Consider the following 27,981-nt stretch of genomic DNA (forward strand, 5'->3'; position numbering starts at 1 on the left):
ATTTGGACTGCTGGTGGCATCCCGGGTGGAGGCCAGGGATGCCGCTAACCATTTAAACAGCACGGAACAGCCCCCCAACAAGGAATCATATGTTCCAAAATGGCAATAGTACGGAGGATGAGAAACCAGGTTTCTCATCCTCAGGCCCTCCATGGACCTGACTCTGGCCCTTGCCCCGAAATGTCACATCATGCCTCTGTTCCTGGACAAGAAGAAATCCTCACCGGTGCATCTTATGGAAACTCCTATTATTCACACTTCTTGGCCTCCACAGCTTGTATTAAAAAGTGGCCACCCTCAAGAAGGAAAACACACAGGGATGCCTGGGTGGCTCAGCCAGTTTAGCGTCTGCCTTCGGCCCAGGTCATGATCTCAGGGTCCTGGGATGGAGCCCTGCATCGGGCTCCCTGCTCAGCAGGAGGTCTGCTTCTCCTTCTACTCTGCCCCTCTTCCCCCTTGTGCTCTCTCTCTCTCTGTCTCAAATAAATAAATTGGAAAAAAAAAAAAAAGGAAAACACCTAAAACAACTGATAGGCGGAGCACAGGGTGCACTTGGGATTGAGGTCAGGTGCCTGGGGCAGGGAGGCAGGGACTGGGCTAGAACCCGGAGGTATAAAGGCAGGAGTGCTCAGGCCTTCACTCCATTGCATCAGCCCAACTTGGAGTGGCTCTTTCTCTGTGGCCAGTTGGGAACTGGCACCATGAAGTGGATGGTGGTGACCGTGGTCAGCCTCCAACTTTTGGAGGCAGCAGTCATCAAGTGAGTCTGGGGCCTGGCCTCTGGAGCCGGAGTCCAGGCAGGAGTCTGGAGCCCTGTGAGGGGTAGCCTGGCCAGGGGCTGTCCCACCAGTCTCTACTCTGGAGTTTCTGCTGGGGCGGGGAAGGCTCCCTAAGCAGGTGTAAGCTGGGGACTCAGAGGTGGGAGGCGCTACAGCCTTTGCCCTCATGAAATGTCTGTAACTGAACCAAAGTAGAGTTTGTCCACCAGATGCCCTGCAAGCCAATAAAAAAACTGACACCGAGCTTTTGCCGTGAAGCAAGATAGGCTCATTTATCGGTGTGGAGCTACCCAGGAGAAAGGGGAGCTAATGCTCAAAAGTCCCATATGCCCTGATTCCTTGCAAGTGAGGGTTTTTTCTTTTTTAAGATTTTATTTATTTATTTGACAGAGAGAGACACAGCAAGAGAGGGAACACAAGCGGGGGGGTGGGAGAGGGAGAAGTAGCCTTCCCGCCGAGCAGGGAGCCTGATGCGGGGCTCAATCTCAGGACCCTGGGATCATGACCTGAGCCGAAGGCAGGTGCTTAACGACTGAGCCACCCAGGCGCCCCGCAAGTGAGGGTTTTTAAGGGGAAATAATCAGAGATGAGGGGCTTGAGGTTGTGGGTTCTTCTGAAGGGTCATTGATTGGGTCAACCTCAAGATTGAATGACTTGCCTTTCTGGCACTGGTCTGTCTTTTTTTTTTTTTTTTTTTTACTTTTTAAAGATTTTATTTATTTATTTGTCAGAGAGAGTGAGTGAGCACAAGCAGGGGGAGTGACAGGCAGAAGGAGAACCAGGCTCCCCACTGAGCAGGGAGCCCAATGAGGGACTCAATCCCAGGACCCTGGGATCATGACCTGAGCTGAAGGCAGACGCTTAACCGATTGAGCCACCCAGGCATCCCTGGGCTGTCTGGTTTCACCAGATGTGATTGGGTGGTCCTTTCCTTCCCTGCTCTGGATCTGTAAAACATCCCAACAATGTGTGTCAGTGATGCTATCTTTGTTAGCAGAAGCAGGGGCCACACACCTTGCGATTGGGCAGACTAATTCATTTCTTGCTCTCTTGGGCTTCCTTTTCATTATCTTAAGCAAAGCATCCTGGTGTGTTCCCAATAATCTTTAACTATGAGCTACATGCCTTGCTGTGGACTTAATCTGCTGACGGTTGCAATTCCAGGCAAAGGAAAAAGCACAGCCGCTTCCCCATCTGATGAGAAAAGATGGACCTGGGACAGAGTCAGGGTGACTGCTATCCACACAGACTCTGAATGGCAGGTGTGCTTTCTTCCTGCAGCAAGGGACGATGATTTCTGGATAGGCAGACGTTTGCTAAAAATTCCCTTAAGGCCCACTATTTATTTAGCAGATGGCACAGTCATCTAAGCAGAGACACCAGGAATGTAATGTGTACATGCTGAGGTGTCAGGAGAAAAGGAGCGAGAAGGTGTGGGTTCCAGGACATGGGGAGGGCACCCGGCCTGCACAGTGCCTCCTGTCTCATCCGTAAGGACCGATGCCTCCGCTGAAGACAAGGCTCCTCGCAGAAACCTGTGTGTAATATGCAAGTTCTGTAGAGGTGGCGAGCCTGAGCAACCATCAGTCTTAGTAGCTCAATGTGAATGGGTTCAGTGGAGAACTGGGGGCGAATGCGGGGTCCTGAGGGAATGGGGAATCGGGTGGCAAAAGAAAAGAAAGGAGTGGGACTTCTGGAGTCTGGAACGAGCCTGGGTGGACCGCAGAGACCCCCTAGGCAATGGCAGCAATCAGGTCTTGGAGGAGGAGAACCAAGGGAGATAGGGGCAGAAATCCAGACTTCATCAGCTCCAATTCCAGAGCGGATCTGGGCTCCAGACCACCCAGGCCAACTTCCATCCTGCCTGGTGTCGGGAGAAGAGCAGTGATCGGCCCTAGGCAGGGGCAGACCCAGAATCCTGTCTTCTGAGTCCCAGTCTAGCGCTGTCCATCCCCATGCTGTGTCACATTCAGCAGGGGCCAGCTGCCTGAGGGCCACCATAGGAGAGGGTAGGGGTGAGCTCTGCCATCTCTGAAATCTTTTTTTTAAAATTTTTTTAAAAGATTTTATTTATTTATTTGAGAGAGAGAGAATGAGAGACAGAGAGCACGAGAGGGAAGAGGGTCAGAGGGAGAAGCAGACTCCCCGCTGAGCAGGGAGCCCGATGTGGGACTCGATCCCGGGACTCCAGGACCATGACCCGAGCCGAAGGCAGTCGCTTAACCAACTGAGCCACCCGGGCGCCCTGAAATCTTTCTTAAAATGCATATCTCCTGGGTCGCCTGGCCGGATGACTCGGTAGAGCATGTGACTGTTGATCTCGGGGTCCTGAGTTCAAGCCCTACATTGGACATAGAACTTACATAAAGACAATGCATATATCCTGCCAAGGCTAATGGCTGAAGTCCCCCCACCCCCTTCTAGGGAAAGAATTTATGGGCCATCTGAGAGCAAATGGCCAGGACATTAAGGACCCTCGAGATGGGGTGCGGGCATGCGTGGGTGAAGGTATTTGTTTTCTGAATCTTGGAACAAGTCCTGAGAAGAGCTCTGAAGGAGAGAGAGGGAGAAAGAGACAGAGGGACATACCCAGGGAAAGAGCCATGGAGACAGAGAGAAAGGGATGGCAGAGCTAGAGCTGGAGCAAGAGCGAGACACACAGAGACACACAGTGATAGGCACAGGGGACACAGAGGCTGGGTGCCTGAGGGATGCGGCTGCAGGTGGCACAGCAGGGAGGGACAGAGGCGCTGGGACTGTCAGAGGTGTTGTAGGAAGGAGGGAGGGCCCTGTGCTGACGCCAGCCCTTCTGCAGAGTCCCCCTGAGGAAATTAGAGCCCATCTGTGAGACCATGGAAAAGAAGGGCTTACTGGGGGAGTTCCTGAGGACCCACAAGAATGACCCTGCCCAGAAGTACCACTTGGGCGACCTTGGTGTGGTCTATGAACCCCTGGCCTACCTGGATGTGAGCCCTGACCCTCTGTGGGGGTTCCCTCTCATTGGTGCCAAAGGCTGAGGCCGGGCCCTTGGGGGTGTGCTGCACTACCCTCTCTGCACCCTCCCACCTGGCCCCTGGGGCCTGCTCCTGTCTCTCACACCTGCTGGCCCCGACGAAGGGTCTGTGTGTTCTGGGCAAGTATGGAAGATAGGCTTGGACCTCTGCCTCTGGGGTAGGTTGTAGGGCAAGGGCTCTGTCTGTGCAGGGGGCTGGGCCTGAGGGTCTCGGTATCCCTCCAGAGCTAACAGCCTGCCCCATGGCCCCCCAGAGTCTGTACCTTGGGGAAATCGCCATTGGGACCCCACCGCAAAACTTCCTGGTCCTTTTTGATACAGGCTCCTCCAGCCTGTGGGTGCCCTCCGTCCAGTACCAGAGCCGGGCCTGCGCTAAGTGCAGGACTCCCTAGGGGGAGGGGTTGGCAAGGGAGGGCACGGACAGCCCTGGGGGAAGGGGCGAGCGAGGCCGGGATCGTGGGGCCTGGGTGCTTCAATCCTGAGAGTCAGGGACTTGGCCAGGGTCAAGGGGCATGTTCAAGACAGAGGGAAGAGGCTGGCCCCGGGCCTGGGTGGTCTCTTTGTCCTCCCTCTCACCAACACATGCTCCTGCAGCTGCTCCAGCCGGCCCATCCTGCTCTGCTCCGCTCTGTCCCCTGCACGCCGCTCTGTCCCCTGCACGCCGCTCTGTCCCACCAAAGTCGACAACATTCTTTCTATTCCACTCCACTGCTTACTAAGTTATCTCATTGCGCATCTCCTAGACACAGGGGAGAGCAACATAGGATCTGGTCCCTGTCTTGTAGTTGTTTTTGGAGACAGGCCATGTTCCCCTCCTTAAGGCTGCCCTGTCCCTGCCAGAGCCTTGGGGTTTGGGTCCTGGCACTTCTTGTCCAAAGAGTCCCTCACTGGCCATGTCCCTAGGTATCTCAGGACAGGTTCTTGACGGGATGAGGGTGGAGGGAATGCAGGGATTCCTTGGAAGTTCATTTGCTCCTATAGCTGATGAGTAATTTCTCAGGTGGGGATTTGCAAGGGGGGCAGGGAAACAGAGAAGGATTCTAGGCAACTTACCTACCAAGGGTCATGGTCAAAGGACAACCCAAGATTCTGTAAGTCAGAGGGGGCTTTGAGGCCAAGCCTGGCTCCCTCACACGGGCCTTCCCATGCTGGGAACCCTCTCAGCTGGCCACCCCAAGACCGTGTGTCCTGGGATGCTGGGACTCAGGTGGGCAGCCCTCCACTTACCAGCCTGCCTCCCCAAACCCTCCTTCCCACCACAGCTGGCCGCTCCTGCTTCAGCCCCAACATGTCCTCGACTTACTCCAGCAACGGGCAGACCTTCTCTGTGCAGTATGGCAGTGGCAGCCTCAGCGCTGTCTACGGCTATGACACTCTGAGGGTGAGCCCGCTGCAGGCCACTCTGCACCCCAGGATGTGGGAACTGTACCCAGGGCTCTGACCTGGCCTGGAAACTCCCAGACCTGAGTCTGACGGGAGCTTAGCCAGAGACCGAGAATACAAACACCTAGTGCTCTACTGAGTACAAGTCAGGTGATGAGTACACCAAGCGCCCCTTCATGCAGTCACCCAGCCTGCACTGAGCTCACCCCGATGAAGGGGATAACCTGGTCCTTTGGTTAAGGAGCTTAAAAGCTGGGTGGGGGAGAACAGGGGGAAGAAGATGGAGGTGGGGGTGCTGCAGCAGCAGCTGGGGAAGGCCACTTGAGAGAAAACCTAGCTCTTGCAAGATGTGTCAAGAAGGCAAGGGGCAGGGCGCATGGGTGGCTCAGTTGGTTGAGCGACTGCCTTCGGCTCAGGTCATGATCCTGGAGTCCCGGGATCGGGTCCCACATCGGGCTCCCTGCTCGGCGGGGAGTCTGCTTCTCCCTCTGACCCTCTTCCCTCTCGTGCTCTCTATCTCTCATTCTCTCTCTCTCAAATAAATAAATAAAATCTTAAAAAAAAAAAAAAGAAGGCAAGGGGCAGGGGTGAGGGAGGGATGAACAAGGGAGCCTCAAGGGTCCTTGTGGAGGAGGGTTATAGGAAGATGAGGGGAGTTACACTTGTCACCTCCCATCCCCTGTGTCCCTTCCAGGTGCAGAGCATCCAGGTCCCCAACCAGCAGTTTGGCCTGAGTGAGCATGAGCCAGGTCCCTGTTTCCTCCAGCTAAAGTTTGATGGCATCATGGGCCTAGCCTACCCAACCCTGGCCGAGGGTAGGGGCACCACAGCCCTGCAGGGCATGCTGCAGGCAGGCGTGCTCCAGCCCAGTCTTTAGTTTCTACCTAGGCAGGTAAGAAACTGCTTGTTGGGGGCGGGGGGGATCCTCAGCTCCCAGGCAACTCCCCCATCCTCCCCAGACCCGGCAAATGAGCTCCGTGCTTTGGGGTTTGGAGGCCTCCCAGTAGGTATTTGGCATCAGCTACTACTGGGTCTAGGACTTTCCTCCTGGGCTTGGAACCTGTTCCCCTGTCCACACCCTTTCCCTCATCCCTGTGTCTGTCCCTCAGACACCCTCTTCTGGGTGAACTTAGCTTTGAGTGTGGCTGCTCATTCTCAATACCTCTTGGGTTTACCTCCCGTCCAGAGCCACGGTTAGCTCACTGCCTTCTGGACACTTCTTTTGGGTACAATCTATTGCATCATCTCCTTTGATGTATTGTTCTTTCCAGATCCTGGAGTCTTCTGGTCAAGGTTCATCATTTGCCCCTAACAAGGTGTTTTCCTCACCATAAACACAAGCAATGCAGCCGTTTAGTGTGGGTGGCCTGGGAGCCAGGTGGTGGGGGGCGCGGTGAGTGGCCTGGGAGGGGACTTTCTTTCCTCCAGAGTTAGCCAGCCACCTTCTGGAGATAGTCAGCATCTGCTAGTTGGCCTTAATCACCTGAGGCTGACTATCAACAATATTACCCTGTTCCTAACGTTGCTGACTTAGTCTCACCTCTGATTACAATTCATTCTGAGTTTAGCCCTTAGGAGCTCTGCCCAATTCCACATTCAGGTTCGGCTCCTAGGGAAGGCTGAAAGGAGCAGGGAATACCCTTCCCTCCTCTCAGCCAAGGCCCCACCTCCCTCCAGTCCCAGCAGAAAAATGACAAGCCGGGCTCAGTGTCAAACTCCCAGTGACATACAAGACTAGTAGCAAGAGGTGGAAGGGAGAGAAGAAGGGTATATGGGACGGAGTGGGGGCCACACAACCAGCAGCTTCCCCAGAGGCCCTGCCTCTGGTCCCGGAGGCACTGGGAATTCTGAGGGGCTCAGCGTGGAGCTGCAGTGAGAAACGGGGACACAGCCCCTTCCCTCAGCAGGCCTAGTGTGAGCGGGAGACACAGCCCTGCCCTCAGGGAGCCTCAGCCTGCAGCCAGGGCAGGACCTCTATTTCCCTTTGAGGGTGAATGCTCAACAGGAAATCTTTTCTATAGCCATTCCCTGATTCACCCTTCCCTTTGCCTTCCGCGGAGATAGGAGCTCTCAGAATGAAGCAGTTCTCATATTCGGAGGGGTCGAGCACAGCCTGCGTAGGGGCCAATCTACTTGGCGCCATAACCCAGGAGCGCTCCTGGCCGATCAGCCTGGAGGAGTGAGTCCGTGCGGGGGCTTGAGGACGGGGCAGGCTCCGAGGCATTTCATGTCTCTCTCTGTCTCTCTCTCTCTCTCACACACACACACGTACGTACTGCTAGGAGGTGGGGATAGGGGAGCCCTGAGGCCTGCCCCCACAAAGCCACAGCTATCCTCTGCTGGAGACTGAAGGCCCAGCTCAGCCTGGAGAAGTAGGTGAGGTGGGCACAACATAAATGGGGTAGGTCTGGAATCTCCAACATTATAAACCCTGTGGTCCAACACTATGTGCTTACTAATTGGAAACCATGGTGTATATGGGGGGGGGGGGGGTTAATGTGGTCCTAGTACTTAAACCGCTCAGTGACCCCAGCTTTCAGTGTTTCTAGTACCTTCCTTGGAACTTTAAAGAAAGATGTTCCATGGCCATTTAGGTGGCCTTGAATAGACTCTGAATGGTGTGTGGCAGGGGCATGGCTGGATGGACCTCTGCAGAGTCCTTACCTTCCTGAGGTATACCTGGATTCTGTGGCTGTGGCTGTTTGGTCCTCAGTGGTGGGGAGAGCCCACTTCTTAGATGCCCTGAGCTGGAGGTGCCGAGCACATTCATCTCCTCACCATTCAGGTTCCTCATTGGCGGCCACGCCACAGGCTGGTGCTCCCAGGGCTGCCAGGCCATTGTGGACACAGGCACTTCTCTGCTCACCATACCCCAGCGGTACCTGAGTGCCCTTCTGCAGGCTACAGGGACCCAGGCGGACCAGTATGGACAGGTGTGTCTGGTGGAGGCATCCCCCTTCTTTTGGAGTGGTCCGCTGGGAAGCATTTATGATTCTTCTGGGAGTTGCTCCACTCTTGGCCTCCAGCTCCCAAAGGCCTGGAGGTTGGGGGGGCGGCGCCTGGGAGGACTGGGGCTGGGGGCCTGGAGGCTGATTCAGGGGGGCTGGACGCTTGTGCTGAGAGGGTAAGGGGTGATCACTACTGGGTAGAATTTCCTTGGAGCTTCAGCCCTTCCAAGGAAACGGGTTAAACATTTTCCAAGCTTTGGATAAGGTCAAACTGATTGAAGTGTGGGGCAAAGTGGGGCAGCATAAGCAAGGGCGCTGAGGTGAGGGGGTTGGTGGGTCCTCTCAGGCACCTGGGCTCTGTGCTCTCTGCAGCTTATCGTGGGCTGTAACAACATCCAGAACCTGCCCACGTTGACCTTCCTCCTCAGTCGTGTGCATTTCTCCTTGCCCTACCACTCCTACATCTTCACAGTGAGTCTGTAGGGACGGACGGGTGTGAGGAGGGGCTGGGAGCCCGAGACGCCGGGTCTCCTCACCACGTGCCATCCCCCAACTGCTTGCGAGCACTGCTTTATTTTCTGCACTCACTGATTCCAGACCCCTACTGTGGCATGAGGCTGTGAAGCAGAAGAGTGTCATCTGCTATTGATTACCATTATTAATGAGTGTGGAGAAGCACTGGGGTGTTTGTCGAGCGCTTATTAGGGTCAGCACTGTGGGAAGGCACTTTGCCTACACTGTTTCCCACTGAAGTATCAGACCATTCAATGGGGGAGATGCTAATTTCTATTTTACAAGTGAAAACTTGGAGGTCCAGAGAGATTAAGAAACTGACACAAGGCTATAAAGCTAGTCAGGGTGAAGCTAAGGTTGGGAGTCAAGTTGGTCTGGCTTCAAGGCTTTGCCAGCAGGCTGACCTCCTCCAAATCGGGAGCAAAAGGGAGGCAGGTGGGACCTCGGAGAGAGGAGACTGCTGATGGTTACTGCAGCCTGCATTTACTCATTGCAGAAATCCCTCCTACTCTGGGGCTCAGTTGGCCTGTGAGCCCTCAGGGGCAGCAAGTCTGGCTCCCTCATTTCTGCATCGCGCTCCTGCCCTGGGGCTCAGGGCTGAGCAGTGCCCAGTCCACGTGTGAGCAAATGAATGAGCGCTGCCCTTCTGTGTTGTGCAGGGCAATGGCATTTGCACTATTGGGGTCCAGGCCACCTACCTGCCCTCCAGCAGTGGCCAGCCCCTGTGGATCCTCGGGGGCATCTTCCTCCGGTCCTACTATTCCATCTTCGACATTGGCAACAACAGTGTGGGCTTCGCTACTGCCACCTAGACTCAGCGCCTGGCTTCCTTCTTCCTCTCCACCCCCACCCTGCAGGGGCTTCTTCTCTGAATTCAGCCTTCTTTCTTTGGCTTCTGGGCTTTCTGTCATAATAAATAGTTCTCTTCCATGTTGGCCAGCGTGTTGTTTTAGAGGGCGGTTGTGGCCTGTAAGGCAGCTCCTGGTCACAGGGAATGGGAGGGAAGAGTGGGAGTCAAGGGCAGATGTGCCTCTGCTGGACCTGTTCTCCCTCAGGGGCTAGGAGGTTTGTGGGGGGGGTCACTGAGGTTCTAAGAGAGATGGTGCATAAGGTAGGGCTTGGGGAGGGGCCCTGTACCCCTCAGGGCTTGGAGTCTCTTCACAGCTTCTCTCTGCTAGTGGTAGTGACATTGAGGCTGGGCATTCCTTTGTGATGGGCCAAGGGGCCCTACTGCCACAACCTGAAATGCTCTGCTGACCTAATGGACTGAATGACCAGCAGAATCACCCTAGGCAAGTCCACTAGCACTGTGACTAGGCCTCCCATCCTCCCACACCTAGGCCTTCATCTCCTCACCTGTGATCAAGTTTGTACTAGGAGCTTCTGAGAAATGCTAGATGCCTACGTGCACTTGTGACAGTCATGGGTCCTTCTGGGAGGGGGGTGATGCTCTCAGAACCAGTTTCCAGGAGGGCTTCAGAAGGTCTGGGCTGAGTGAAACATATTTTTACCTAGAGCCCTTTGCCCCAGGCAGGAGCAAGCAAGGACTGATGAGGCTTGAGGAGGAGTATTATTGGAAAACCATAATGGGAGGGTTGTAGGCTCCTTGTACATTTCTTTCAACCTGTCCTTCACTAGGCTGACCCCAACCTTGCTCCTTACATTCAGGGGTAGGGGTGAAATACAAGATTCAAGTCTGGCACTCCATTCCAAAACACGAGGGAAGCTGAGGTTTGCCACGTAGTAGTTTCTATAGCAACACCACACCATCTGGGACCTTACATCTTTCCTAGACTCTGGGAAAGACAGCGTGCTGCAGGCTTCTCCTTGGGATCAGAGAGACCACAGGGTGTATCATAGTGAGCTGTAGTTCGTGACATCTCTGAGTAAGAAGAGAAAAAAAACTTGCATAAGGGGCAGAAACGAAGTGGAACATAAGTTCCAAGTCAACAGCCATGCCCGCGTACAAAGGCCACGGCCCACAGAGTGGGACTACAAATCCCGGCGTTCCTGGCGGAGCCGCCGGGAGGGACTACATTTCCCCGCGGGCGCCGCGGTAGGCCCGCGAGGGGCGGGGCGGGGCGGGGCGGACCGCGGGGGCGTGTGCTGCCCTCTGCCGGGCGCGGCGGGAAGTGGGTGCGGATTGACAGCGGGAGCCCGGGCGCCGGGCGCGGGGCTCGGTGACAGCGGAGGCGGCGGCCGCGGGCTGGACCTAGGGAGCGGCGGCGGCGGCGGCGGCGGCGCCGACGGCAGCTGGAAGGGCGGACGGGGCGGGCCTCCCCGGTGGCGCGGAGCCGGAGGAGTCCGGGAGGGGGCGGCAGGCGCAGCTCGCGGGCCGGACACCTGAACTTGGGACAAGTTGCCAGAGCCGCGGGGGACAGGCAGCGGACGGATTGACCTTCAGGGCTAGGTGAGCGGGACAGGGGGGCAAGGGGTGTGCGGAGGGCCCGGAACCCCGGACCCAGACTCCCCCGCCCCCATTGTGGGTGCGGGAGACAGGTGGGTGGATGGGGGTGCCGGCTGAAGAGGGGACACGGAGTGTGTGTGCCGCGCCGCCACCCGCTCGGCTGTCCGTCTAGTTCGGGACGCTCGGCACATGGCCGGAGCGGCGCTGCCGGAGGAGCCCAGGAGCCCCTCCGGCCCCTCACTGTAGGCCGGGGCCGGGGGCGGCTTCTCCGCGACCTTATGTAACCAGGCGGGAGGGGCCGGGGCGGGCATGGGCCTTCCCGGCTCGCGAGCTGGGAGTCGAAGGGGCGGGAGGCGTGGGAGTGAACTTGCAACAAGTTTGAGGGACGTGTGGGCCTTGCGCCTACTCCTTCTCCACCCGAGGCGGCTGGGGCGGGTGGTACGGGGGAGGGCGCCGGAGGCCCGGGAAGTGAGCGGGGGCCGAGTCCGGCCCGGCCAGGCCCAACCTGGATGGTCCCGGGGAGTGGGAGGGCCGGGGCGGCGCCACGCCCCCGGGGCTGGGCTGCTGGAGGGGGCGGGTCGAAGTACCATCCCTCCCTCCCTTCCCGTCTCTTACCCCCACACCCCGGTGTCTTAAGAAGCGGCCGCTGCCCGCGTCCCCTGGTATCCCCGAGCTCAGGCTTTTTCTCCCCTTTGCATTATTCCACGACCTCTAGGAACCCCAACCCCAGAACTCACCCTTCGCGCGCCCCTCTTTCTGCTCCCTGGAGTTCCCAGCCATTTACCCGCCCCTGAGTACCCCCCCACCTTCTTGGTCCCGAATCCCGGAAAACACGCCTCCTTCCCCTTATTCCAGCAGTTCGTACCGCCCAACCCCTCGCCGTCCCGCCCCCCAAGTCCGCGCTCGGTCTTCTCCCCACCTCCCCGCACCCGGGTCAGCCACGGGGGCGCCGCGCGTGCACTTCGCTCCTCGAAGGGAGCGAGTTGATGCCAGCTCCGTCCCCGCCCCTCCGCTCCTCCGCTCCTCCGCCCCTCCGCTCCTCCGCCCCTCCGCCCCTCCGCCCCTTCCCAGCCCGGGTTCTGGCTTCACGCACCGCTGCCCAGAGCTGCTCCGGTTTGCAAGAGCAGGTTCGCGCCGCAGCAGCCTGGCGCGCCCCAGCCCCGCGCCCAGGGGTTGGGAGAGAGGGAGGGCGGGCGCCCGGGGCGGGGCTCCTCTTCACGCGCGACCTCGCGGCCCCGAGCTCCCCCTCCCCGTTGCCTGGCGGCTGCTCACCACAGAGTCTTTCCCAACCCGGTCCACGCCAGCCGGGGTTCTCTCGCCTGTCTGTTCTGGGGACGGTTCGGCGCAGTTTCTGGTCTAGACTTGAGCGCAGTGCTTTCTTTGGCTTTACGCCCTCTGGGAAGTGTCAATTAATTACCGCCCAGCCCCCACCCTGAGTGAGGGGGTCTTAATGGAGCAGGGCAGGGGCAAGGCCGGTGCAGGCCCTTATTGATACTTCTCAGATGTGGGCTCAGCCCCTGCACCCGCCCAGTCCAAGATTCCACTGGCCCAAGACCTGGCAATTCTTGGGGGCGGGGGGGGGGGGCTCTGGTTTCCTCTTGGGCGGCCAGATGCAGTTGGCTCAGATCAGGACGCAGTTTCTGGCTCCTCAGCTTGTTTGCTCTGAGGCCCTCTCAGTGCCCAGCCAGGTGGATAGTCTCCAGGCCCTGCCCTCAGGCAGATAACAGTCGAGGGGGAGAGATGCCAGCAATAAAGGCCGGTCTTAGACACAGCGGAAGGGCAGAGCCCTGCGTGGTAGTTTGCTGGTATGCTAGTACCATGCCTCAGTTTCCCCAGCCGTAGGAAATAGAGCACTTCACTTGGCCCCCTTCTTTCTGCCTGCCCTCTGGCCGCCGGGGTGGGAGAGTCAGGAACCAGAAAGCATAAATGAAAGGCTGTTTGCTCGGCTTCTCTGGAAGGGAGCTGATACTGCTTACAGTTTACAAGGTCTGTTACAGCTGCAGTGCTATTTTGCCCTCAACTCAGCTCTGGGAGGTGCAGACTAATCAGAATCCTGTTCCGGGTCCCATGGAAGTGGTGCAGGGCATGGGGCAGGGGACACCCCCTCAGGTGAGCACCAAATCCATGGAGAACCAGCTGGGCTTCTGAGGGCTGAGGGCTGGGTGACTCAGTCAGAGGTGGGGCAGGGGGTGGGCCAGAGCAGGCAGCAGCCCATCCAGGGGCCTGGGATGGCAGGGATACCCAGGGCCCACCCCCATGGCCAGTCAGGCCCCCTTTGAGCCTCAGGGCTGGAAAGTAGGAAGGAGGGGCCTCCCATCCTGCAGGCCTGGCTGTCCTGTCCTTTGAGGGTCTGGCTTCTGGTCCTGATCCCTCTGGGGGCTTTGTTTATGGCTGTTATTGGATCACTAGCTGGAGTTTATAGAGTTACTTAGCACCTGCCCCCACAGGGAGTGGCCCAACCACCCCCTGGCTTCTGTCTCTTCCTTTTCAAAGTCAACTTGGTTTCTGCCCGAAGCAGGGGTTTCCCCAACCACAGCTGGTATGAAAGCCAGGTTGGGCCTTTGTCCTAGGAATGGAGGGCAGTCAGCACTTGGGGCCCAGCTTGGGGCTGCCCTGGAGATGACCATGGAAGTTGGGTTGACCTCCTCTGACACAGAGGGAGGGAGGTCAGATTTCCAGAGCTGCCAGAAGTGTCCACACCCCAGGATGCAGCAAGTGCATATGTATGTAATGTAACATGTCTGTCTTCCTCTGAAAAAAGAGAAAGAGGTACACTCCTTCCAGGCTGTTGTGGGGATTCAGGGTGGAGCAGTGTCTGGCACATGGTGAGTCCATAGTATTGCTCTGTGTTTCACTCTGGGGCGTGTGTAATTGAGAGGAGTTTGTGTGTGTGTGTGGTTATGAGATGATAGGTATCTAGGTACATGTGTATAGATGAATCGTCTATGTGTGCGGCTATGAGAGTATAATCACACGATATTACATTAATGGAATATTTGTCTAGTCTATGCTATAACAGAACAACATTATAAGAAAATACTAGTTGCCAACATTTATTGTATATTTACTCTTTAGAGTGAGGTAGGAATGATTCTTTTCATTATCCAGATTCAGAGAAGTTAAGCAAGTTGCCGGAAGTCACACAGCCTGGAAGAGGTAGGGACTCAAACCTAGGTCCAACTGCCTCCAAAATCCATGTGCTCAATCTCTCAAGCAGGCCTCTTCGGGTTTCTCAGGAGTTCTGTCTTAAGAGGTGGGCAGCTGGGGGTCTGGGAAACTTCTTTTCCCCATGCAGGGTCTCCTGCTCTGAGCAGGGGTGGGAACTCGCTGAGGCCTCTGCCCCAGGGCCACACCTGTCTCCTGGCTGTTCTTCTGAACTCTGCTGACACAGGTGACCAAAGGACCTCTGGTGAGGACTCTTCCTGACCGGCGCCCGAGAGGAGAGGAGTTCAGACAAGGCTCCCTGGGTCTCCCTGGAAACCTCACACATTAACTTACCTTGCAGTCCTCACTCGGCACTTGTTTACTCAGATGTGGGGAAAAGGCTGTGGCAGCTACTGAGTGAGAATGAGCAGCCACCAAAGTCACGAGGACACAGGAGTCCCCTCATGGCCAACCTGTATGGCTGCAGCAGGTCCCCGCTGTTCTCAGCCTTTGTTTCCATGGCTGGGAACCGAGATCATCTGTGGGGTCCCCTGCAATGTGAACCTTCTACCCATCTCTGGCAAAGGCACCCTGGACAGGAGAGGCTCCCCAAAAGGAGGCGCGTGTGGTATGGCACTGGGGGTGTGGGGGGGCACTGCTGAAGTCCACTCCATAGAGCTTGAGCTCAAGGCTGGCCCCGGGCAGTGCAACCAGCCAGTTTCTCTTGGGACAGAGTCAGAGCTGGCATGTACTGAGCACTGAGCTAAGTGCCACGTTGCCAGGAGATTGTTGAGAACAAGAGCTCCAGGGCCAGGCTGCTTGGCTTGGAATCCCACCTCTGCCATTTCCTAGCTGTGTGACCCTGGGCAAGCTGCTTAACCCTACTGTGCCTCCGTTTGCACGCCTGCAAAGCAAGGATCATGCTACCACCTGCTTGCTAGTGCTACAGAGAGGGTTAAGTATTGTTTTTTTAAGATTTTATTCATTTATTTTAGAGAGTGAAAGAGAGAGAGAGAGAGAGCTCGAGCAGTGGGAGGGGCAGAGGGAGAGGGAGAGAGAGAATTCCAAGCAGACCCTGCGCTGAGCGCAGAGCCCGACTTGGGGCTTGATCCCAGGACCCTGAGATCAGGACCTGAGCTGAAATCAAGAGTCAGATGCTTAACGGACTGAGTCACCCAGGCGCCCCATCTTGGCTGAGTATTTTGTTGCATGCTGCATATATGAGATCTAGAGTAGCATTGTGCTTAAAAATATTAGTTATTAATCTTAACGGACTCTTGCAACTCACTTATTTCTTTTTATTTATTTATTTTTAATTTTTTTAAAGATTTTGTTTATTTGACAGACAGAGACACAGCGAGAGAGGGAACACAAGCAGGGGGAGTGGGAGGAGGAGAAGCAGGCTTCCCGCGGACTGGGGAGCCCGATGCGGGGCTCGATCTCAGGACCCTGGGATCATGACCCAAGCCGAAGGCAGATGCTTAACGACTGAGCCACCCAGGCGCCCCATAACTCACTTATTTCTTTATTTCTCATTTCCAAGTGAGGAACTAGAGGCATAGAGAGCTCTAGCGAAGGAAAAAAAGACCTGTGGGTTGCAAACAGGACTCCCCTGCGCATCTAACACTCTCGAAAGAAATGCCTTACATGGGGCTTTGCAGCTTTTGTGGCCGCAGCCCCCATCATTCCCTGGTGACCACACCCAGCCCGGTCCCTACATTTAACAAGATCGCACAGGGAAACTGGGGTTGCTTACGGCATCCCTGCCGCCCCTGCCCTGCCCTGCCCCTGGGGATTCCTTGGGTAGCGTCTGGCCTGGCCACTCACTACCCACTCCTGACCCATGGCTTTTCCCCTGCGCTTCTGCAGCCTGCCCCGCCTCCACTCTGCCCCAGAGGTTCAGGTCCCCTTGGCTGCCGTGTGAGCCAAGGCGGTGGTAATATCCCAGCGATAGGGCAGCGGGTGACAGCAGAGGTCACCTGAGAGGGGCAGAGTCCTCACCGGTTTTCTTCCCCAGCTCCTAGGTGTGGGCATAAGGATGAGGAGAAAGGAGGTATCACGACCCCCACCCCCCGTCCAGCTTCTGGGGGCAGGCCTCCTTGTTGGCTTTTATCCCAATAATGGAGACCCCAAAGTAAAATGTGATGCCCTGGGGATTAACCCAAAATTCCAGCAGGTTTTCCAGAAATCCATGGTCCATATTTCCTCCTCCCAGTACTTGCTCATGCTGGCCCCTTCTCCTGGCACTCCCTCCTCTGCACCCCTCCCTCTAACCAAATCCTCTGTCCATCAAGGCACACCTTCCTGGGAGACCAGGGGATTGTTCCATCTGACTGTAGCCTTGGTTGGATATTATGATCACCTGGGGAGCAACATCCGGGGTGCCTGGCTGGCTCACTCGGTAGAGCATGCCATGCTTGATCTCAGGGTCATGAGTTCAAGCCCCACACTGGGAGGAGAGCTTACTTTAAAAGAAAAAAAAACTAGTGCATCTGAATCTTGAAGGAGGAGATTAGGCATCAATATGTTAAAAATTCCCCAAATGATTCTGATGCCCTTTCTTCAGGGCAGCAACTCTCAAATTCGAGTGGGCATCAGAATCACCTGGAACAGTTGTTGAAACACAGATGACTAAGGCCTTACCCCCAGGGTTCCTGACTGAGTAGGTCTGGAATCAGTAGGGCCACAAATTCCAGTAGGTCTGGAATTTGTATTTTGGGTGAGTTCTCAGGAGATGCTAATGCCGCTGGTCCCCAGACCACTGCATTGTAGCTTCCCAGGCACCAGCTTTCTGTCTCCTGGGTCTCTGGTTGCTTTTGGGCCTCTTAGGCCTGTCTTCTTTCTGAAGCCAGGTCCCAAGGGGCGGGGACCACTGTGACACCATTTGGTGACCGCTAATCCCTGGTATGATCAGCCTCCCTTCCCCACCTTGGCTCTCTGCCCCCACCTCCTGTTAAAGTGAGCACGGCCTTGTGGTCTTGGCACCACCCTCTGGGACAGGTGCTCAGGAGATAGTTGCTGCTTGAACAAGGCGAGATGAGGTGGACACCAAAGGACAGCACTGTCCCCAAGAGGCATCAGAACATGGGACAGGATCTAAAACTCCTGCAAAAGTGCTTGGGGCCAGAGTGGCATTGCTGGATTAGCAGGGAGGCATCCAAAGTGGCCCTTGGCTCTGTTGAAGTGAGGCTTAGAAAGACCCACCATATGACTTGACTTTCCTACCCCGGGGTGGGCAAGTAGGGCATCACTGCTTGAATTATGTTTCTTTCTTTTCTTTCTTTCTTTTTTTTTTTTTTTTTAAGATTATATTTATTTATTTGACAGAGAGAGAGAGAGACATAGCGAGAGAGGGAACACAAGCAGGGGGAGCGGGAGAGGGAGAAGCAGGCTTCCCACAGAGCAGGGGGCTTGATGTGGGGCTCGATCCCAGGACTCCGGGATCATGACCCGAGCCAAAGGCAGATGCTTAACGACTGAGCCACCCAGGTGCCCCTGAATTATGTTTCTTACTACTAATAAATATGATAAAACATGCACAGAAAGCAGCCATGCCCTTCTCCTTCCTTATCCAGACTGGAGATGTTGGGGGGAGTGTCACTGTCGGATGGAGGGGTGTCTCTGTCATCATCTAGGAGGTCCTGGGCCTTGAGGGCAGCAGAGAGTGGGGCCACCTTGGGGGCTCACCCCTGGGCTCTTGGGGTGGATCCTTCCTTGGAAGCTGGAGGAGTCGTGATGGGAGGTGAGAAGAGGTAGTGGCAGGGTCTTCGGCCCTGCAGGGAGGTGGCAGGTTGGACTTGGTGACTGAGCCGATCAGTCGACAGATGAATGGAACCCTCCAGCGTCAGCACCCTGAGCGCAGAGGTTGGATCTGTTTTGTGTGATGCTGTATCCCCAGGCCCAGAAGAGAGCCTGGTATACAGTGAGTGCTCAGTAAATTTTTGTGCAGTGAGTGTGGACTGAGCCCCCATCAAGTGCCCCGAAATGAGGACACAACAGGTCTCTGCCCTGCAGGCAGTGTATCAGCTTCACCATCTAATACTCAGGGATGGGTACACAGCTGGACAAGGAGGAGCTCCCTGCCTCCCCCCCGCCCCCCCGCCTGGCCACCTGCTCTCCCCAGGATCCAGGTCCAGCTTCACTCTGGTTTAGGGCTGACAGTCTGTCCCTTCCTGTAGAGAGTTTGCCAGCATCCCCCCGCCCCCCCCCCCCCCCGCCCCAGTTCTACCAGTGGGTCTGTGGGGTGGGGCTCTGGTTTATTTTCTCCTGTTTGCCAAGGGAAGTTACAGCCTGTCCTCTGCCTTGTTTATAATTGGTTTGGGGACAGCACCTGCCCCAGCCCCCCCTTGAGTCCCTGAGAGGTACAGAGTGGCCAGGAGGTGACACACTATCCTGTCCAGCCCCTGTTGCCTCTCGTCCCCTCCTGGCTCTGGCCAGGTGTGCTCTCAGCTGCCCCTGCGGCGGGGTGCGGCTGGCTTTGCTGTCGGCTGACTGGGGCTGTGGGGCTGGGAGCCTTAGAAGCTAGCTGGTGCTACCCCCATATTTTGGAGAGTGGAGGACGGAGGCCTGGGGAGCGTGAGGGAGCCTCTCCAGCACCCCGTGGCCTGGGCCACCATGAGGGTCAGCAGGCATGAACTGAGCACCTCCTGGGTACCTAGTGCTGTGCGGGCGGAGCAGGGTGGGTGGGAATGAGAACACAGCGCCTCCTTCAAAGCTGACAGCCCAGCGGGGAATTGCAGGACCCCCAGACGACAGAGAAAGGCAGGTTGGTGGAAGATAGTATAGAAGTACATATAAATGAATGGAAATGTGTCCAAGCCTGGTCCTTCACTATGAAAAGCGTTCTTCCTTGGTCGGGAGAGAGTTTTTACCAAAGGGCTCGTGCAAGCATGGAGAACTTGGCTCAGCCCTGCCCACCCTCTGGGCCCCCAAAAGGACAGCTCTATTGCTTCCTGGATCCTCTTACCTGCGCGTCACCTCTGCAGACCCAGGAAGCTTCCCTTCTGGACAGAGTCCTTCCTTCCAGGAGGCCTAGAGGCTGCTGAGTGCAAGGGGAGGCCACAGGAAGGCAGCTGGCCACCCACCTGCCGTTCTGAAGCCCCGGGCCACAGGGGAGATGCTAAATTGGGCCTAACAACTCAGACCTCTTTGGGCCTGCCTGTTGCTGCGCCCCTAAGACTTGACCTGGGATCTGGGGCAGTGATTTCGCCCCCCCCAGCACCTTCTCTCCTCCCCTCTTTCCTTTGCCCCCCACATTCCCATCCCCCTGAACCTCCGTCTACTTCCACTGCATCTGGAACATGGGCCCTCAAAGTGTGTACGTCTCTCTCTCCTCCTCGCCCTCTTTCTTCTTCTGCCTCCCACCTTTTGGTGTTCAGGGGGTTGCTTAAGGGCCTTTCCCATGTCAGCCTATGAGCCCTGCTGGTGGGGGCCCAGAAGAATGGCCCAGGGCAGGGTGAGACAGGTGTGGAGGTGCCCAGCCTGACGCATCCCCCTGCCCTTGAGCAACCAGGGGCTTGCGGTGGCTGGGTCACCCTGAGGTGGTGGTGGGGAGATGGGCTGAGGGCCAGCCAGCCCTGGCCAGCTGGGGGAGCCCCTCCACAGACAGCCCTGGGCATCACCAGGCACTTCAGACCTGTGACTAACTCTAGGTTCCTCTCCAGTTTGTTGGGCGTAATTATAACGGTTTTCAAAGCCAGGAGTGAGAAGATAATATTAAAACTTCTGTTTCTATTTATTTATATCCCATCCTTTTCCTCCTCTTTTTATTGTGAAATACCCCATCATTCCTGGTAAGAGCATGAACATATACGTATATGCTGCAATAAGTTAACTGTAAGCACCCAGGTAGCCACTGCCCAGATGAAGAAACAGAACATAGCCTGCACCCCAGAATCAGCTTGTGTGCTCCGCCTCTGTCATAACCCCTTCCCCCCAGAGGTAACCACGATCCTGATCTTTCTGATCATCAGTTCTTGCTTTTTCTTGTCACGGAACCACTGATGTCTGCAATCTTTATTGGAAAAGGTTAGTTTTGCCAGATTTTGAATTTGATACAGCTAGAATGACACTGAGCATGCGCTTTTATGTCATGTTTTTTTCCGCTCCACATTTTGTTTGTGGGATCCATCCAGGTTATGATGTGTGGCTATCGTGTGTTCATTTTCACTGCTGTACAGTGTTCCCCTGTATGAACTTGCCACCATGTTTGTATCCATCCTGCTACTCGGGGACATTGGGGTTGCTCTCCTTTTTTGGCTACTGCAAACAGTCCTGTAAGAATGTCCTCGCGAGTGTTTCCTGGTGAATGGTGCATCCATTTCTCCAGAGTGCCTATAAGCCTGAGTGGAATTGTTGGAGCACAGGGTGTAAGAGGGAGAGGGCCAAGCAGGCTCCCCGCTGAGTGTGGAGCCTGATCTGGGGCTCGATCCCACGACCCTGAGATCATGACCTGAGCTGAAATCAAGAGTCGGATGCTCAACCCACTGAGCCACCCAGGCGTCCCACCTTTAGTAAATATCTTGTTAAGTGGTTGTACCAACTTATTCCTCACCAGTGGCGCCCGAGAGTTCCTGTTGCTCCATATTCTAGCCAACACTTCCTATTGCTAGACTGTTTAACTTCTCCCGTGCTGGTGCGTGTCACAGTATCTCATCGTGGGTATAAATTGCATTCCCCTTCTCATCTTTCTTACAGATATGTTTTTTGTGGATGTTTGCTGACCTGCATGATCTATTCATACATTGGTTTTTATAAGCAATTCATGAGAAAAGAGGCATATACTGGGGATGCTCAAAATTTTGTACTTATAGCAGTGTGCGGTCAACATGGCTGAAGGACTGTGACAATACTGAATGCCGGGGGGGCTACAGCTTGGGGGTAGGAAGATGGTCTTCAGGGGAGACCCCCGACGGAGCGGCCTCTGCCCAGAGGGTCCCAAGGCCCTCTTGCCTGGCACATCTGGCAGAGGAGGGGGAAGGCTCTAGGGCTAGAGCCCTCAGCAAATACTGTGCATCTTAGAGTTGGCAGGTGCCTGTCTTTCAAGGTCTCCTTGGGCAGTCTTTCTCAACTGGTGGTGATTTTGCCTCCCAGGGGACATTTGGCAATGTCTGATGACATTTTTGGTTGTCACAACTCAGGAAATGCTACCGGCATTTAGTGGGTAGAAGCCTGGGATGTAGATAAACATCCTAAAATGCTCAGGACAGCCCCCCAACAAGGAATCATTTGGCTCCGAGCGTCTGCGTTGAGGTTGAGAAACTCTGATCTGGGAACAGAGCCAGGAGACTGAGATTTGCCATGAACTTGCTACATAGCCTTGGGGAAGTCACTTCAGTGCTTGAAGCCTTGGTCCCCTCCTAGGGACACTGAGGGTATCGAGGGGGGCTGCCCTCTCCCCTTCCTGGGGCTGTTGTCAGGACTGGGGAGAGGGTGCCTGTGTAGGCACTTTGGGAGGCATCCCTGCCAAGGGGCCTCTCCTCCTCGTTTCCTTTGTGGTACCAGCCCCTTCCCCTTGACTATGCTCCCTGTCCACCGAACTGGAGGTGTCAGGTGACCAGCTGTGAGCTCGGCCCTGGCTCCTGCTATTCCAGGCCTCAGGGCTGTGGGGGAACCGCCCTGAGGGCCCCAGCCTTTTGATGAGGGCAGCAGAAATGAGGGGCTCTCTGGGCAACCCCAGGGCCCGGGTAAAACCATTTCTGACTTTGTCCTTAGCTGGGTGGGAGTCCAAGGTTGTGTGGAGTGATAAGAGGTATCTGTCATACTCTTTTATCTGAGGCCCCGTTGCTAGTCTGGGCTCTGAGGGGTGGAAGCCAGGGGCTCTGTATACCCAGGCCAGCCTCCTACTCACCCTCTGTGTTCTCCCAGAGTTGCTGTCCCAGGGAGGGCCCAGGGTTGGGTCAGAGTCTAGGTCGGAGCCCCCTGGGCCTCTCTGACCTCCCAGTTCTGGAGCACACTTCACCTCAGTGGCATCTCTGGCCTTCTCCATGAACCACGGCCAGCCGGCCTGATCTTTCTACTACACTGTCCCTTCCTGAGCCATACTCTCATGAAAGGGCCCAGTAAATGCACCCACCCTGAGGGATAGGTGACTGACAGTGGCTTCATAATCGCCAGCCTTTCTTGACAAGGAATATTACTTATCAAAGGTGGGAATCCCTTAGGCACCAGAAAGAAACATTAGTAAAATGTACGTTTCTTTGACAGGCTGTTAGAGAAGTACTTCGGGGACTGAGGAACCTCTGAAATCACATGTGTAGCGAGAGTGTGTTGTCACAAGTGAAAATTGGGTGGTGGCTCATATCTTCTCAGAACTTCATAGAATAATCTTGGTCTCGGGGTCCATTCCAAGGTGGGCTATATAGTAAGACTGTGAACCGGGTGTCTGGAGGCCCTGGGAAGGCCCAAGGCCAAGCTGGCAGATACGTGGTCAGTCGGGAAGGTGGTGGACTGTGGGGCTTCAGACTAAGAGGGTCCGTGTCTCCAGGAGGGGCTGGAGGGTGTGTAGGTTAGGGCTGGGCCTGCATTGGACCTGGTAAGGTTCCTGAAAATTCTTGCCCCTCTGTGCCTCTCCATCTTGGTGCAGGGGCAGCATGGCCTATGCCCTGTGAAGCCTGGCTGTGTGGTTAGTGGGGGGGCTGTCGGAGGCTCAGTCTGGGCACTGTAGGGGTCCTGGAGCCCAGGGTGGGTGAGATGGGGTGAGACGAGTTGGGAGCCCGTCTGCGTTGGGTAGTCTTGTGGGTGTGCGAAGGCTTCCGGGCGGGCGTGCGGTTCTCTCTGCACTGTGAGTAATCCTCGGCCACACTTGCAGCTCCCAGGGGATTGTGCAACTTCCTCTCAGGCTGAGGTGCAGGGGGCTGGGTGAGAAACAGTACTGGGGAGAATGAGGAAACTGGGTCCAGCACCCGGGGCAGGGGCCTGGCCCTGGGCTCTGGCCCCCCAAGGAGCTGAGCTTTCCCAGGGGCTCCTTGCTGGGGACCGGCCTCTCCCAGGTATGAGGGAGTGTGTGTGTGTGCGTGTGTGTGTGTCTCCTGTCTTCAGGGAGGTGGGTGAGTGGGGGTGAGGCCCCAAGGGCTGCACTGGCATTGGGGTATCTTTTGAAGAGGGATGGGGAGATACTGAGTAGGGTCAGGGTTGGGGAACCAGGTGGCACAAAGGAGGGGTCCCTGGCCAGGCTCGGGGAGTGGGGGGGGAAGGGGATGGTGGAAAGTGAGGGAAATCAGGAGTCAGAGGAGCTGGGCCACCCTGGGCAGTTGACCTCAGCCCTGCCTGCCTGGTCTCCACATCTCCAAGCTTGTTTAGAGGCTCTGGTGAGGAGGCCGTGATGTGTGTAGGCAGGCCACAGTACCCACTTCCTTACCTCAGGGATCGGGAGCAGGCACTCTGCTGGTCCCTCTGGCTTCGAATCCTGGCCCTGCCACTCTGTAGCTCTGTGATCCTCGTAAGTCACTTAGCCTCTTGGTGCCTCAGTGTCCTCACCTGTAAAATGGAGCCAAGAATTATAGTGCCTACCATGTGGGTTCATTCTGGGGATTAAAAGACTTAATTCATGTAGAGTGCTCAGGGCAGTGCTTGGCACCCAGTAAATAGGTGCTCTGCACGGGTGAACCTTTTCCTGGTGCGTAAGCATGTTTGCGAACGGCAAAAAACCGCCCGCTGTTCATGTGATTATTTTTGATGGCAGGGTGATTATTTTTGAGTTGGCACCGGAGATGATGATAATAAGCACTCACATTTCCCAGGCCTTACTTCATTTCAGGTGCCGTGCCAAGTGCCTGACCTGCATCAGCCCCTTGAGCCCTCAGAGTCCCCCTTTGGGGTGGGTGCTGGGTCATCACCCCATTTCATAACTGGGGACATGGAGGCACAGAGGGGGTGAGTGACTTGCTGCAGGGCAGTGATATCAGTGAGGGGGGACCGCAGAATGGTCCCCTGGAGCCCTGAGATGGACCCGCCGCCGCCCCGTCCCAGCCCCTCTTCTGGGTTCAGCTGGAGGTGGGTTGGTAGGAGGGAGCAGGGTCTGCCGTGAAGGCGAAGGCGAGAGAGCCTCAGGCCAGTCTCCAATCAAGTAGCCGACTAACACAGAGTTCATTGAACACACGAAATGGTGTTTTTCGTGGTTGGAGTTGGAGTGAGCTTCCTGCCAGTGTGTGGACTCAAGAGGAGCTGAAGACCCTCAGCTGGGAAGGTGGTGTGGTGCAGGAGTTATGAACGTGGCCCCAGGTTCAAACCTGCATCTGGCTTTGAATTCTGCCCGAGCCATGTACTATGTGACGTTGGGCCTCAGTTTCCTCATGTACAAAATGGTGGTAGTAAGAGTCCCTGCCTCTTTGATGGGGAGGATAAAATGAGATACCATAGTAAGGTGTTAGCACAGGCCTGGCCCAGAGTGTCTGCCGAATGGATGCCTTTATTAGGCACCTGTTGTACAGAAGGTACAGAAGGGCTGGGCAGGGAGTTTGGGCCACACAGAGCTCCCTAGAGGGCTATAATTTGAACTGTGGATCATGGCCACTAATGGGACCCTAATTTCTGGCCATGAAATCAGCTTAGTGGCTCTCAATGAACATTTTTTTTTTCAGTGAGAAAGAAGATATAGAGAGAACATCCAGGTGTATTGCATGGTATTGGCCAAGTGTTGTTTTGTGCAACTTTTTTGTTTCAGGTTCATATGTGTACATTTGTGTGCTTGTGTGTGTGTGTGTGTGTGTGTGTGTGTGTCTGGGCCAAATAAAGTATATTTTTCTGCAGATCATGGTCAAGATATTTGGGGTCACTTCCTTAGAGGTTATCTCCCTCATGTGCAATGTTACGGAGCACCTACTGAGTGCAAGACCCAGCCCTACATGCCAGGGGCCAGACTGGGAATTCCGGGCCCAATTCTTAGTATGGTGTATGTGGGTGAGTGGGCCCTGTGGGGGTCAGTGGAGGCAGAGGGTGAGGTGGCCAGGGAAGGCTTTCTAGGTGATGACATACATTGGATAGGGACAGTGTAGAGGTGAAAATTCCCCGGGGTGAATGGTCGACTCGGGGTCTGGAACTAGAGAGCCATCTTGGGAGGTGGGGGCTCCCTGTCAGTGGAGGGCTGCAGGGCCAGGCCTGGCCGGAAGTGTCGTGCTAGCTAGAGCTGCAGACTGGGTGGGGGTCATCCCAGGGCACTGGGCAAGGGCTGTGCCTATCTTCTCTGGCTGGGGTGGGGTGGGGTGGGAAGACTCAAGATTACTGATGCTCCTCCCATCCCCAAGATTTGCAGGATCTACAGTGACTCAGTAAGACCCAGGACCCATGCCTTAGCCATTTTCTCTCCTCGCCTGAGCCTTGGGAGCTTCCTGAGCATTCTACTGCCCCAGCTGGCTTTAGTGAGTCTGGCCTGGAACCTGCATCAGCCCTGAGCTTCCCTGGTCCAGGGGCCAGAAGCCTTTCTACTACTTAGATCTCTGCCCAGGGCCAGTTGGGGCCTCAGTTTCTTCATCTGTGAAGTGGGCATACTAACCCCTGAGCAGTCAGCCTTCTGGTTAGTGATGCTAATCTTGTGATCTAATGTGGATGAACCAGCTGTAGGAAGTGTGGAGGGTTCTGGGTGGGTAGTCATCGTCATCTCTAAGGCTGAGAGAGCTGGGAAAGGTCATGAGTACATCAGCTGCCTGGCTGGAGAGCCCCCGCCTCCCCACCCTGTGACCTGGGGCTTGTGGGGCAATGGTGGGAAGAGGCCTGTGACCCACGGTGAGCTGGGACTATCCCTGGCTCTGAGGGGGAGGGGGCCTTTCAGGGTCCTCAGAGGATGAGACCCAGGTTAAATCTGGGTCTGGGAACCCCAGTTTCCAGAGTCCTCCCCTACACGGGGCACCCTAGGAGCCCCAGCTTGGAAGTGTTGCCAGGTGGAGGGGCAGTGCTCCAGGACTGGTTATCGGAGGCCAATTTCCAGGAAGCCATGGGTGGCTTCTAGCCTGCTGCACCCAGAGCCCAGAGGCGCGGGTATGAACTCCCACAGTAGAATGTGGTATCTAGTGATAGGTCCCATATACTGAGCACCAGCTCCCAGGTACTGTGTTAAGCGCTTTTGTACATTTGCAAATTTAATCTTCACACGGGTCTCTTATTATCCGGTTTTATAGGTTAGCAAACTGAGGCCCAGAATGGGGAAGTCTGTCACCCAAGGTGACTTAGCCTGATGAGTGGCAGAGCTGGGCCAAGGCTGTGAGTTCTGGATTCAGGTTGCTAGGGTTGAAATCTGGGCGGTACCACCGACTGGCTGTGTGACCTTGGACACAAGTGACTGAATCTCTGACCATTAGCTTCTTGCTCTGAGAGATGGGGATAACATCAGTGCTTTACTCAAGCGTTGTTGTAAGAATTATAGGAGATAATGCAGGTGACCTGCTGCCCATTATAAGGGCCCAGTAAGTATGATCTGCTTCATCATTCTCCTGCCCACAGCAGTAACCTGCTGGGTGACCTGGGCCAGCTGTTTGCCACTGACCCCTTCCTCGTGTAGGGGAGGAAAACTTTTCCCTTCTTCCCTTCTAGGTTCTTTGGCGGGCCTAATAATTAAATCGACATAAGACAGATTGACCAAAGGAAAACAAATTTAATTTTGTATGTACAAGATCCCCAAAGATATGAAGCTCCAAGAAGTGACCAAAGCAGGCAGCTTTTATGCCATTCAGACAAAGAAACAATACATTTGTGAAGAATTGACAACAGAAAGGGGTTTGGGCTTGGGGCAGGTAATTAGTAAAGAAGTAACAAGGGTTGTTTATACAGGCTTCTGGGCCCTGAATTCCCTTTTTCCGGTGATAAGGATGTCTCTCTGCTCCTGGTACAGGGAGGGTACCTTGCAGGTGGGAGATTTATTTCCTGCTCTCAGGGGGACAGAGGAGGGGCAGTGTGTCCGTCTTGTACCTTCTGTCTCTTAAGTAACTTTAATTCAAAGTAAGCAATATGCTAAAGCAGCATGTTTTGGGGTGGGATGTTTTGTTCCCCTTTATTTTTACCTGAAGTCTAGAAGCTGAGCTGGTAAAGTGCTCCATTATTTCATTGAATTAATCTTGAAAATAGGTCAGTTCAGTTAAACAGTTGTTTTCATTGTAGGAGGTAGAGATGCACCTGGGCTCCTAAAGTAAAACCTATATCGTGTGAGAAATCAGGTATTTGATAAGGCATTTTTATGGAAAGAAAAGAAAAGAAAACCAAAGGTGAGTGACCAGAGCAACTACAATCCCAGTTTCTGAGTTCTGAAGGCAGCCGGCTGAGAAGGTTTCGAGATGTCAGACTCAAAGCATCTTCAGACGGAGTGAGGGCAGACAGGGGCAATCTGCCAGATCTTCGTGGTTTGCAGTTTGGATATCTCTGGTGATCTTTTCCGAGTGGCCCACATAGCAACAGGCATGAAGATTGCCTGTGCATGAGCAGTTGTGGTGATTTCTCTAAAGTTTCCCTCAAGTTGTTCACACTCTGTAGGGCTTCAGGGAAAAGGGCAGCTTTTTTTTTTTTTTTTTAAGATTTTATTTATTTATTTGTCAGAGAGAGAGACAGAGAGAGCACAAGCAGGGGGAGTGGCAGACAGAGGGAGAAGCAGGCTCCCTGCTGAGCAAGGAGCCCAATGCGGGATTCAATCCCAGGACCCTGGGATCATGACCTGAGCCGAAGGCAGATGCTTAACCCAAGGGAGACGCTTAACCAACTGAGCTACCCAGGCATCCCAAAAAGGACAACTTTTGTTCTTGGTGACTCTACGTTGAGAGTGGAAGAACATTGGGAGCGTTAGGTTGGAGAGTTGTAGCCAAGTATTGGAGG

At 55.3% G+C, this 27,981-nt stretch overlaps 2 protein-coding genes across 7 annotated transcripts in view; both read left to right on the forward strand.

The window, feature by feature from the left end:
- The first annotated feature begins 701 nt into the window (after positions 1 to 701).
- Positions 702 to 9,477, forward strand: PGC (progastricsin). The gene is given in 11 exon segments (XM_035728615.1): positions 702 to 760; positions 3,595 to 3,745; positions 4,047 to 4,170; positions 5,055 to 5,173; positions 5,870 to 6,036; positions 6,038 to 6,067; positions 7,243 to 7,311; positions 7,313 to 7,354; positions 7,961 to 8,108; positions 8,496 to 8,594; positions 9,296 to 9,477. Coding segments are annotated over 11 exon segments (1,161 nt in total). The 3' UTR covers positions 9,449 to 9,477.
- A 1,303-nt stretch (positions 9,478 to 10,780) lies between these two features.
- TFEB (transcription factor EB) overlaps positions 10,781 to 27,981 on the forward strand; it is a 55,700-nt gene continuing 38,499 nt past the window's right edge. For 4 of the 6 annotated variants that reach the window (XM_027602938.1, XM_027602940.1, XM_027602937.1 and 1 more), the window contains exon 1: positions 22,958 to 23,177. The gene's annotated coding sequence lies outside the window, so the exon portion shown is untranslated. Of the gene's footprint in view, positions 11,047 to 22,957; positions 23,178 to 27,981 lie in introns of those variants that run through there. The other 2 variants (XM_027602935.1, XM_027602936.1) reach the window with 1 other exon arrangement.

The sequence above is a fragment of the Zalophus californianus genome, chromosome 7 (genome assembly GCF_009762305.2).
Source record: "Zalophus californianus isolate mZalCal1 chromosome 7, mZalCal1.pri.v2, whole genome shotgun sequence".
NCBI lineage: Eukaryota > Metazoa > Chordata > Mammalia > Carnivora > Otariidae > Zalophus > Zalophus californianus.